The following is a 13,391-nucleotide window of genomic DNA, read 5'->3' on the forward strand; positions in this document are numbered from 1 at the left end:
AATGTGCCAGATTGCAAAGCCATTTGAACTGCAAGGTTGGTGGTTCAAGCTCACCAGCCATTCCTCAGAAACCCTATACAGGGTCACTATGGGTTGGAACCAACTCGACGGCATTAGCAACTATATATATGTGTGTGTGTGTGTGTGTGTGTGTGCATATATATAGGTATAAGTTATAAGGTATAAGGTATAGGTATATATTTGGTCCTGGTGTGGCACTGTGCGTTAATACGCTGAGCTGAAAAGTCAATTTGAACCACAAGGTTGGCTGTTCAAGCTCACCAGCCACTCCTCAGAAGCCCTATATAGGGTCGTTATGGGTCGGAACTGACCTGATGACACTTCATAACAATAACAAAATATATATTGATATGTGCTAGAGTCCTGATGTGATGCTATGGGTTAATGCGCTAGACTGCAAGGCCAATTTGAACAGCAAGGTCAGTAGTACAAACTCACCTGTTACTCCTCAGAAACCCTATACAGGGTTCCTACGAGTCAGAACCAAGTGGATAGCACTAAACGACAACAACATACAGGGTCACTATGAGTTGAAACTGACTCAATACCACTTAACAACAACAATAACAACACAGAGTAATACACACACACACATAAATACGTATGCATATTACTCTGGGACTCCTGGTGTGGCACTGTAGGATCAGCATTAGATTATGAACTTCAAGGTTGGCAGTTCCAATTTCCCAACTGCTCCTCAGAAACCCTATGGTTGTGGTGGTGGTGTGCCATGGAGTCATGACCCTCTGTAAGATTTCCAAGGCTGTAAGTCTTTATGGGAGCAGAAAGCCTCATGTTTCTTCCAAGAAACAGCTGGCAGTTTTGAACTGCTGACCTTGAGGTTAGCAGTCTGACTCGTAACCAGTACGCTACCAGAGCTCCTTCAGAAACCTATACAGGGTAGTATATAGTAAGGAAATACAGAAGGGAGAGACTGTTGAAGTTAAATAGCTGTAGAATGGTGTTGAGTTTAGAAAAGGTTTGAATTCAGAGAATATTTCAAAGTAAGACTCATCAAGATATAACTGAAAAAAAGAATTGTAAATAAACCATTGGTTTCCATGGTGACAGTAGTCATCACTTCCACTTAGCAGTCTAAATGCAGCCTATCTTTCATATTTTCTCAGTGGTAAGAAAGAGGATCTCTTTCCTCACATACTTAAAACAAGATTTACTAGATCAAATCAGCTTGTTTATCTAGTTACTAATCTTTCATCTATCTGCTCACAAAATGAACTTACAGTGAAATGCAGACCACCTCCCATTCACTTGAGAAAAATCACGGAATTTAACCTTGAGTAACCCACTTAATCTCACTTGACCTCAGTTACCTTACTATAAGATGAGTGTGCTCAAAGAGATGAATTCATTTATTTCCCAATTGTAAAATTTTATTGTTTTAAACTTTGGTAAAATGAGAACTAAATAGCATATTTAGTTCAGACATGTTCAGAAATGTCCGGGCTTTGTTTAGCAAACAAAGCCTTCTAGGGCTTTGTTTGCTAAAGAGTTAGTGGGATCTCATTGGAAAGGTCACAAAGGATCAATTGGTGCTAATGGTTAGATTTCAAGATGAAAACAAGTGGTCATTAAATAAAAGCTATCACTTAAAGATCCAGGCAGTGTGCCATATGAAGAAGGAAGCAGTACTCAAAGAAGACAGCATCAAGGTTCATCTGGTTGAAGAGTCCTGAGAAAAGACCATCTTGGACAATGGCTTTGTGAAAATTCTCACAAAGACTCTTTAATATGTGTGGGACACACAAGGCTTACAATATAAAATCCAAACTCTTCAATATGAGATATGTGGTCTCTAATTTATTTTCTACTTTGTCTTACAAATTGTTCCTTTTGTTCCCACAATTTTAAAACTGCACTCCAGCGATATCAAATGCCTTCTCATTTTCTAAGCATTCTTTCTTTCATTAGCATTGAAGAATACTGATGATCAAGACAAAACTTTCCTCCTTATAAGTCTTATGTCCAATATTCTTCTGTCAGTTTGTCATACGGTGGTGGTTTGCATGTTGCTATGAAGCTGGAAGTTATGCCATTGTTATTTCAGATACTCATAGTGTCACTCACGGTGGACAGCCTCGGCAGAGCTTCCAGACTAAGACAGATACATAGAAAGACGTAGTGATCTAATTCCAAAAATTAGACAGTGAAAACTTTAAGGATCAAAACAGCATTGTGTTTGACGGCACTGGAAGATGAGCCTTGCCAGGTTGGAAAGACATTCACAATACACAATGGTGGCAAAAATGGACTCGAACATACCAACAATAATGGAGAGGATTAGACAACATTTCGTTCTGTTGTTCCTGGGGTTACCATGTGTTGGAGTCAATTTGACAAGGTGACTATGAGCCATAACTTATTTGAAGACATGTAACAATAATGTTGTATGACTTTGGACAAATAATTTTTCCTCTCTGAACATTAACACAATTAATTAGGAGTCTTTCACTCATCAAGCAATTAATTAGGGAAAAACCTTAAATAAAAACTTAAGTTTGTATAATTTTAAAGCATGTCCTTTTTTGGAACTAGTATTACAAGTGCTTTTTAGAGGAATTCTTGGGTTTTAATGGTAGGAATTGAGAGGAAAAGATCCTGATTCATTTCATGAGGATCTTGGAACACATCAGAGGTGAGGGGCATTTAATATAAACCATGAAGGGTGATTTAAAATACAGGGAATTAATAATAAAGAGTGAAGTTTATAAAGAGGTTATCAGGTGAGGTATGAAGTATCAAAAAGCCAAAGATCAAACAGAGACCACCTGGCTCTGACAAAGTCAAGGATTTATAAGAAGCTCTGAGGATGATATAAATAATAATACATTAGCCTTATTCTAAAGGTACCTTACTTAGGAATGCTTAACTAGATCAACCTTGATTTTCTCTGCAGTAATAGCAATTACCTAGAAGGGTTGAAACTAGATTCAAAAGGAATATTATAAAAAGATAAATTATGTAATGGATTCAGTTTCAGTTTGACATATATTGTATTTGTTAAAGGCCTCAAGTAGATTGTGACTTATAGAAGCCTTATGTACAACAAAAGGAAACACTGCCCAGTCCTAACTATCTTCACAATGTTTGAACCTATTGCAGCTGCCACTGTGTCAGTCCATCCTACTGGGGTCTTCCTCTTTTCCTTAGGCCCTCCACTGTACCAAGCATTATGTCATTCCCCATGGATGGTCCTTACTGATCACAAGTCTGAAGTATGAGAGATGAAGGCTGGCCTTCCTGGTTTCTAATGAGCATTCTAGCTATACTTCTTCCAACACAGATTTCTTTGTTCTGTTGGCAGTCCATTGTACTTTTAATATTCATCTCTAAGAACATAATTCAAATGTATTGATTCTTCCATGATCTTTCTTATTCATTGTCTTTCACATGCATATGAAGATATTAAAAATGGTTTGGCTTAGGTACACCTTTAATCTTCAAACGGATGTCTTTACTTTTGAATGCTTTAAAGAGGTCTTTTGTAGCAGACTTACCTAATGCAATATATCATTTGATATCTTGACTGATATTTCCATGAGTGTCAATTGTGGATCCAAGCAAAATGAAGTCTTTGACAGCTTCAATATTTTCTCCATTTATCATGAGTGTATTTATTGATATAGTGTGAGAATTTTGGTTTTCTTTACATTTGCAATATATACTTAAGGCTGTGGTCTTTGATCCTCATTAGTAAGTATTTTAAGTTCTCTTCATTTCCAGCAAGCAAGGTTATATCATCTGCATATTTCAGGTTGTGAATTAGTCTTCCTCCAACCCTGATGTCATAAAATCAAGTTTCTCAGATTATTTGCTCAGTCTACAGATTAAATAAATACGGTGAAGGGATACAACCCTGCCACAAACCTTTCCTGATTTTAAGCCATTCAGCATCCAATCTGTTCTATGTACAGGTTCTTCATGAGTGTTCTGAATTCATAAGTGTTCTGAAATACCCATTCTTCACAATGTTAGCCACAGTTTATCATGCTCCGCAGGGTCAAAAGCCTTTGCATAGTCAATAAAGCATAAGTAAACACCTTTCTAGTATAGTTTACTTTAAGCCAAGGTCTAGCTGATGTCATCAGTGCTATCCTTAGTTCCAACACTTCTAAATCCAGTTTTTGGATTATATTTTTTGAATTATATATTTGAACTATATACAAATATGTATTTTTGAATTATATTCATCAGAAATTTACTTGATTTAATGTGGTATTAATGCTATTTTCCAATGATTTCCACATTCTTTCAAGTCATCTCTCTTTGGAATGGTCGCAAATATAGATTTCTTCCAATCAGTTGGCATAGATGAATGATTATCTGCGGTACCACATCAGTTTGTTGAAAGGTTTCAATCTGCTCCACCAATTTCTGAAGACTTATTTTTCAGTTCACTTTGGACTTCTTCCTTCAGTACCAATGGCTCTTGATCATATGCTACTTGTTGAAATGGTTGAATATTGATCACTTCCTCTTTGTTCATTGACTCTGTGTACTCCTTCCATCTCCTTTTGATGCTTCTGCATCATTCAATATTTTGCCCAAAGAATCCTTCAGTGTTGTGAGTCAAGGCTTGAATTTTTTCCTCACTTAATTTCAGCTTGAGGAATGCTGAGCGTATTCTTCCCTTTTGGTTTTGTAACTCCAGATCTTTGCACAATTCATTATGATATTTGACTTTGTCTTCTAGAACTGCCCTTTGAAATTTTCTGTTCAACTTTTTTACCTCTGCATTTCTTCCATTTGCTTTAACTCTAAGCTGGGAAGCAGTTTCAGTCTTATCTGACATTCATTTTTGTTTTTTCAGGGGTTGAAAGGTTAGAGGATCCTTATCTAGTTTAGTCTGGAATTATGTTTGCTCTGATTTCTGGAGTACATTGGAATTTCAAAATCAATGTATCCTTTGTTGTTGTTGTTAAGTTCTATTGCGATGGTTCCGACCCATAGTGACCCTGTACAGGGTTTCTAAGGAGCAGCTGGTGAGCTTGAAAACCCAACCTTATGGTTCAAACCAATTTTGTAGTCCAGCATATTAGCCCATATTAGCCCACAGCATCACCCTAGGACTCCTTGTTGTTATTAAGTGCCATCGAGTTGATTCTGACCCATAGTGACCCTGTGTAGGGTTTCTAAGGAGCAGCTGGTGAGTTTGAACCCCCAACTTACCATCTATTAATGTATCCTTATCATCTATAATGTATCCTTGTTGTTGTTGTTGTTGTTAAGTGCTGTTGAGTCGATTCCGACCCATAGCGACCCTGTACAGGGTTTCCAAGGGTGTAAATCCTTACGGGAGTAGAAAGCCTCATCTTTCTCCCGCGGAGCAGCTGGTAGTTTCGAACTGCTGACCTTAAGGTTAGCAGCCCGATTCGTAACCACGCTACCAGAGCTCCTTGTTGTTGTTGTTGTTGTTAAGTGCTGTTGAGTCGATTCCGACCCATAGCGACCCTGTACAGGGTTTCCGAGGGTGTGAATCTTTACGGGAGTAGAAAGCCTCATCTTTCTCCCGCGGAGCAGCTGGTAGTTTCGAACTGCTGACCTTGCGGTTCACAGCCCAAGTCGTAACCACTACGCTACCAGAGCTCCTTACCAGAGCTCCTTAGCCTCTATAAATTCCTGTTTTACTTTGCACTTCTCTTCAGATCTCCTAGTCAGCTATCACAAGCAGTTTTGGGACTTCAGGAGGCAAATAGGAAGGAGGAAACTGTTCGATTGAATAAAACTCTGGACTGTAATTAGCTTTACAATCCTTCTCCAATTGCTAGACCAGTTCCCCATTTTGTTCAAAGACGCTTAATTTGCCCACAGCATTTCCGTTCTGCCTTTCTTCCTTCCAGTGATTCTGATTAAACCCAGATTACAGTCTATTCAATGGGGTAGAGAGGAAGACTTAAGAAAAGAAAGCCTCTTTTCTCAAAAGTTTGGCTAGAATCTTGGGGTTTTAGATTGTATTTTCCTTACTGTTTTATTGTTGTTTTTTTTCTGTCATCCCCAATTGAAGACCGAGAAAAAGCTCACTAAATGCACTTTAGCAGGGCATCCTTGTATACCTGCTTGAAGGCAGAAGTCTATTTTATATTAAGCACATACTCTTAAGCATTGTATTTGACCATGGCAATTCAGGTGGAATGTAATTTAAATCAAGGCAGAGACTATTGCAGTGTCAGAGATGGCCTAATCACAAATCCCACTGGGTATGAAATGACTAACAGTAAACTCAGAGATACTATGTTAAGAATGCTGTTTAATAATGCCCATACTTATTCTTAAAGGGAGATTTATTTTCAGTTCCCACTCAAGAAAGAAACTTGTCAAAACAGTGCCACTTTTATCTGATACTGCCAAGAACTTTAACTGTCAGGAGCCATAGAGTGATCAAGTTAAGACAGAGTTTTGCTAATACAACCATTCCTAGATTTAACAAACCAAATCTCATAAGTCCTGTGTAATAAGGACCCTGAAACCAATTGAGGGAAGCTGAGCATGACTTTGAGACAAGAACAACTTGAGACATAGCAGAAAATACATACTTGTTGAGAATTTTTCCCTTAGTCATATTGATTAAGAGTATATCATAAATTGCCTTGTAAAAGAACTGAAGATTCATTCTCAAACCTTACATCATCATGTATAGTTGAGGTATAGAGACATGTGCAGAAAACTGTTTTAAATTCTTTTCAATATCTTTTTTTGTTGTTTTTATAAAGTTCTAAGTAAAAATAACTATTGTACACACTATATTGTACTTATATATATTAGTGTATATATACACCTGGATTGAATGAAGTTATACTATTTTGTTGCTGTTAAGTGCTATTGAATTAAGGAGCTCTGATAGCACAGCGGTTACGAATTAGGCTGCAAATCTTAAGGTCAACAGTTCAAAACAACCAGCTGTTCCTCCGGAGAAAGATGAGGCGTTCTGCTCTTGTAAAGATTTACAGCCTCAGAAACCCTGTACAGGGTCGCTATGAGTCAGAACCAACTCCACGGCACACAGCCACCACCATAGTGACACTGTGTAAGTTTTGCAAGGAGCAGCTGGTGGATTTGAACCTCCAATTTTTTGGTTAACAGTCCAGTGCTTATCTTACAGCTCCACACCATTCTAAATTCCTTTCAGTAATATCCTCTTTGACCCCTAAGGTCTATTCTCCACAAAATAACTAGGAGTCTTATTGATATCTAAGGAGACTATGTGTCCCTTCTAATAAAAAAAAACCTGCAATGGACTCATATGCCACTCACTTTAATTCAGATTATGTAAATTCTTAGATCTTCTATTTGCGTAATGCAAATATTGAACTTCCATGTACAGAAGAAAATTCTTTTTCTTTTGCTTTAGTATATTCCAAGAATTGTTAAACTTTAATATAATTCAAAGGAGCTCTGGTAATGTAGTGGTTATGAATTGGGCTGCAAACCTTAAGGTCAGCAGTTAGAAACTACCAGCCGCTCCGCGGGACAAAGATGAGGCTTTCTGCTCCCGTAAAGATTTACAGCCTCCAAAATCCTGTACAGGGCCGCTATGAGTCATAACTGACTTGACGGCACTTAACAACAAAAACAACAACAATATAACCCAGGAGTTCTGGTGTGGCACTGTGGGATAATACACTAGATGGGAAGGTCAGTTTGAACTGCAAGGTTGGTGGTTCAAACCTACCAGTTGCTCTTGGAAACTCTATACAGATTTGCTGTGGGTCAGAACCAACTCAACCACACTTAACAACAACCACAGAAACAATATAACCCAGAAAAAGCAACATTGAAGTAGGAGTTAAAATTTTAACTTCTTGTTTTGGTTCTTGTTTTGTGTGAATGTTAAGTGAATTTCCTAATATCTCACGACCTCCATTTTCTAAATTGTAAAGTGAGAAAAAATGAAGTTGGAGTCTATCAATTCTCAAATGATTTGCACATGAGACTTCTTAAAATCACACTTGTGGTTTTGGAACACTCTCGTGAACTTTCAAAGTAACATGAAAAGGTGTTCAATCAATCATAAATTTCACACATTTTACTCTGAGAGAAAGGTCCCAGGTACTTATTTAAGACCTACTGACTGTATCTTCATACAATTGTAACCAAAGTAGGTTCTTGATTGTGCAACCTAAAACCAAAAAACTAGAGAAGAAATTCAGGGAGGATATAAACTTTATATAATACAGTGTAATAGATGAACAATGAACAAAAATGAAATATTTTCACTTAATTTGTTATAATAATTAATGGTCATAAAGATTATCAATATTTGGGAAAGGTTAAATTATATTCAGTATGTAATACTTAAAAATCAAGGACATATTGATCTTACAGTTCTGGAGCAGAGGATCCTTGGGACATCAAGGGAGAAGAATGGGAGTGGATTGTGGGACCCTACCCAGAGAAGCAGTGACACCAAAGATGGAGGCAAATATGATGACATGAAGAGAAGGAACAGCTGAGGACTCTAGAATCATGGAGGGAAAGGGGATGTGTGCTGGCAGGTGGGGGTGAGGTGGGGAGGCAGGCTTGCAGGGTATGCCCTTTGTCTGTTTGAATGATTGTATATTCCTGAGTGTTATGGTGTACATCCAAAACAAAACAAGCAAAAAACCCAGAGGGAATAGAAGCAAATAATGTTGAATGATGAAGCATGCGGGGGATTGTAATCAATAATCACTGCAATTAAATGAATATGATTGTAATCATTGTAATGAAACAATATGATAAGATGAGTGTAAAACTGATGTTCCCCCATGTAAACTATCACTCAATTCACAATAAAAACTTTAAAAAAAAAAATCAAGGCCATATATAGCATTTTGTAAAGATTTTTATTTTAAGATTCTAAAGTAATAAATTGGACACATAAGGAATGTTTGTAAAGTATAAGATTAACCTAAATAGAGCTATTTTTCTAGACTATATTAAATAGATGCTGTGTAATTTCCATCTGAAATTTTGATTTTAAGATATAGAAAACCTTTTTTTTTTTTTTTCAAATGCACTGAAATGTGAAACAATATGGTCTGTTGAGCTTTTTCTGGTTGGTAAAGAGGAGAAGACTTTAGCAATTGTCATGGATCTTTCTCATCTTCTGTGGTTGAATGCCTTAATAGTAACAACAACAAAAGGTAATGAATGTCAGAACATCTCATACTCGTGGCATGCTCCAAAAGGATTACAAGGAATTAAGCTTTTGTTCTGTTTCATTCTGTTGTGCATAGAGTCACTATGAATCAGAACTGACTCTGATTCATGACAGAAACAATCAGAAATTGTCTTGTTTTAGGATGGCTACAGGAAATTGATGGCATGCTCCAATTAGAATAATTCCAGAGGGTTTAATGAGAGGAATAGTTGCAGAGTACAGAGATGTGAGCAAGAAGTAGGGAAACCACAAGAAATAGGGCAGTAACCTGGAGCTGACAACCATAGAAGACCCCTAGGTATGGAAGAGAAGTTATCAGGACTCAGAGGAAAGTGGTAAGAAAACAGGCTGTTTTGTGAGAAACTGCCATTGTCACAGGAAGAACAAAGCCAGCCTGAGACAAACTTGCAGCAAAGGACCTGAAGAAAATAAATATTCTAACATCATTCTCCTTCCTTCCTAAAATATTTTTTCCAGAGCTCAGAGGACAGAGAGCCTATGAAACAAACAGGGCAGTCTTCTGTATCACCAAGCAGAGTTGAGAATAATGGAGAATGAATCAGGAGTGACAGACAGAATGCATCCAGCACCTTTCTCCAGAAGTTTTCATAAGATGCACTTTAGTAAATGCATGTGCAGCTTGGTGAGTAGGAAATGCCAAGTGAAAACACAAGTGAGTCAAGTTAGCCTTCTCTGTGGAAGAGAAGTATGTCTGAGTTGAATCTAAAAATATGAGTAAGGCTTCACTAGGCAGGATATTTCAGGCGGGAGCAAAATGTATTGCTTTGAGTTCAGTAGAACCCATGCAAAAGTATCAAACAAAATGGTGAAAATGAGGAAGGTTCAAAATTCACCAGATTATAATGAGTAGTTTTAGTAGAATTTAATAAGGAATAGAAGGTATGGATACCTACTTTATGAGTAGAGAAACTGAGTTAGGTGTTAAAATCCCTAATGACTACAAGGAAAGCAACTGTGACATTGCCATTGAGTTGACTCTGATTTGTAGCAAGCCTATATAGGGATTCCAAAGAGAGACTGATAGGTTTGAACCGTTAACCTTGCGGTTAGCAGTCCAGGTGTTTATCCTACAGTGCCACTCCAGAGCTGTTGATAATAGACGCTGTTAATATAATTTAATTTTAATTTTATATTAAACATAGATGTTTCCTATAAATGCTTGAAAAATGGCTAAATGATCATCACTGAGGCGATTAGGGACTCATCAGTGTTTAGATGTGGTATTTCAAATACTTCATTTATGTGAATATGGCTTCTTCTGAAGTAGCACCATGATTTGGTATATATATATATATATTTGTTGTTAAGTGCCAGCGAGTAAATTCCAACTCATATTGACCCCATATAGAGTTTCCCAGGAGTAGCTGGTGAGCTTGAACTGCTGACCTTGCAGTCCATACTGCTCTTGCGGTACAGTGAATTACCCTGACAGTACCACATCAGGTCTCCTTATACTATAATGTTGTTGTTGTTGTTGTTGTTGTTGTTGTTGCTAATTGCTGTCGGGTTGATCCTGACTCATAGTGACCCTCTATAAGGTTTCTGAAGAGCAGCTGGTGAGTTTGAACTGCTGACCTTGTGGTTCATACTGAACCTACAGTCCCCCAGCACCACACCAGGACTCTATAGCTACAGTAATTTTAGTCTCCTGATAAAAACAAAATAAATATAAATCCTTATAGCTTTTCAGGTCCTTTTGATTATAGTTCATATATGATATTTCTCATTTGGGTTCCCTTTATTCCTTTTGTCATCTCAAATTCCCACTGAGAGTACACATTTTCCCTTGAAACCATTCTATACTGTCTTGATGTATTGCCTTTCCCTCAGTCTGTTTTCTCTTCCAGGAATACTAACTCCTCTTCAATTTTCAATCCTCCTCCAAGAACAATCTTAAATAGCATTTTCAAATAATATGTCATCTATACCAACAAAGAATGTGTGTGTGTTCATACAAGTATGTACCAATTTCTATACAAGACTACATTTATCAAGGCTATCATGAAAATATTATTCAATATTATTCACACACTGGCGTGTACTACCTTTTTTATTATGCATGTAACCAAATCCTACCCTAGCAGGTTGTTAAGATATAAACTCTATAGGATTTCTTTCATTAAGCTGGTTAATAATTTTATATATCAAATAATATCTAATATAAACCAATATGTTGGTAGAATTATTACTTACTGTGGTAGCACAGTGGATATCTTTCCATACTGTGGCTTCCCTGGAGAGATCAGAGACTTCAAACAAATTATCAAGAATAACTTCCCCAATCATATCATGTCTAGAAAATCTGTCAAAATCATATACACTGAAATGTAGTTTTCGGTTGCTTAGTTGATCATATGCCACGAGAAATTGAAAGGTTTCATCAAATAAAGGATTTAGAGTCTTTCTGTGCACTCGGGTCTGAAATTTCTTTTTCCTATCTGGAAGAAGATAGATCTTCACATAAGGGTCAGATGTTCCTGTGAAGTCTTTAGCAGGGAGATCTAAGGCTTTGATAATTTTAACAACTAGAAGTTCACTTTCATAGTTATACTGGAGGGTGAAGTTAAGCTTCCCACAGGTTTTGACATCATCTTTCCTGTTGCCTTCAGAGTCAACTGATTTCTGTTTGTAGAGTTCTGGCTTTATCCTTCCAATGCTGGTTGTAGTTTCTCCTCTTTGTAGAACAGGTTCTGTGCCAATGCTGAAATCAACACTGGAAACCTGCATTTGTCTTGGTAGGTGTCTCCGGAAGGAATTGTGGCTGTATACACACACATATAAACAAAAGTCATCTAGGCAGATCATTTTGATACAGGGTTATACATTTGCATATCAACTCTCCCCCATCCCCAAGATCATTAAGATACATAATTAAATAGCAACATTTGAAAAAGCAGATATACAATATTCAAAGAAAAAGTCTTTGTATGGCACAAGACTGCAAGGTTGGTTTGAACTGGAAGGTCAGCGGTTCAAACTCACCAGCTACTCCTCAGAAATTCTGTACAGGAAATTCTGAATTGGAACCAACTCTACATCATTTACAACAATAAACTTACACAAATACCTGAAACATGCAACTTTACATTTTTAAATGAGTTTTTAGAAATTTGTACTCTTAATCAAAATCACATGATAAAATATAATTATAAAGAAAAACACATGATTAGGAACAAACTCAATATTCCACAAAAAATCATAAATGCTATAAATCATTTGAATATATCTCAATATAAGCATTAGGTAGATGAAAGCATTTGGGTGGCTGGTTTTTCATCTAAATTTGGGTTTCATATATTTTACAAGTCAGTGACTACAGTATTAATATATATACATATGATACTAGGTATTATATAATAGACCTGGGCAACCATCTGCTTCAAGATAATAATTCTCATTCAAGAACAGATGATTAGTCTGATAGAGAAGCAAGAGATGATCTAGGACTAACCCTTGTGGAGAAACATACATTGACATAGCTTCTACCAAAATTTATGAAGGAATGTAAGAGAAGCTGACCTTTCAGTTTGAATGGCTTTGCAGTCCAGTGCATTAACCCACAGCACCACGCCAGGACTATCTGTGCTTAAATACATATATTGTTGTTTTTAAGTGGCATCGAATTAGTTCCAACTAATAGTAACCCTGTATAGGGTTTCTGAAGAGTGGTTGGTGGGTTTGAACAAGTTTGTGCTTCAAACCAAGAACAACCTTGTGGTTCAAACCAAGTTTGCCATCTAGTGCTTATCCTACAGTGCCACACCAGGACTCCTACATATATATATAGATAGATAGAGAGAGAGAGGGAGAGAGCTTTTGGTAGTGTAATGGAATATGAGCTAGACTTGTAACAATTCAGCAGTTCGAATCTACCAGCCGTACCACTCTGTGGAAGAAAGATGAGGCTTTCTGCTCCTGTAAAGATTTAAAGCTTTGGAAACCCTATACCAGATCACTATGAATTAAAACCGGCTCAAAAGCACTTAACAACAACAATACACACACATGTATACATATATATTGGAGTACTGCTGTGGTGCCATAGGCACTCACCTCAAGGTTGGTTTGAACCACAAGATTGGTGGTTCAAACTTACCACCTGCTCCTCAGGAACCCTATCTAGGCTCTCTATGAGTCAGAAATGACTTAAAGGCACTTAGCAACAACAACATATATATATGTATATATATTA

At 37.1% G+C, this 13,391-nt stretch overlaps 1 protein-coding gene across 1 annotated transcript in view; it reads right to left on the minus strand.

The window, feature by feature from the left end:
• The window catches only part of LOC102832210 (synaptotagmin-10-like), a 90,200-nt gene that overhangs the window by 42,041 nt on the left and 34,768 nt on the right, over nucleotides 1-13,391 (minus strand). The window contains exon 3 of the mRNA XM_006874770.1: nucleotides 11,389-11,960. Within this exon, the coding sequence (XP_006874832.1) occupies nucleotides 11,389-11,960 (572 nt within the window). The remainder of the gene's footprint in view (nucleotides 1-11,388; nucleotides 11,961-13,391) is intronic.

This window comes from Chrysochloris asiatica, unplaced genomic scaffold (genome assembly GCF_000296735.1).
Source record: "Chrysochloris asiatica unplaced genomic scaffold, ChrAsi1.0 scaffold00299, whole genome shotgun sequence".
NCBI lineage: Eukaryota > Metazoa > Chordata > Mammalia > Afrosoricida > Chrysochloridae > Chrysochloris > Chrysochloris asiatica.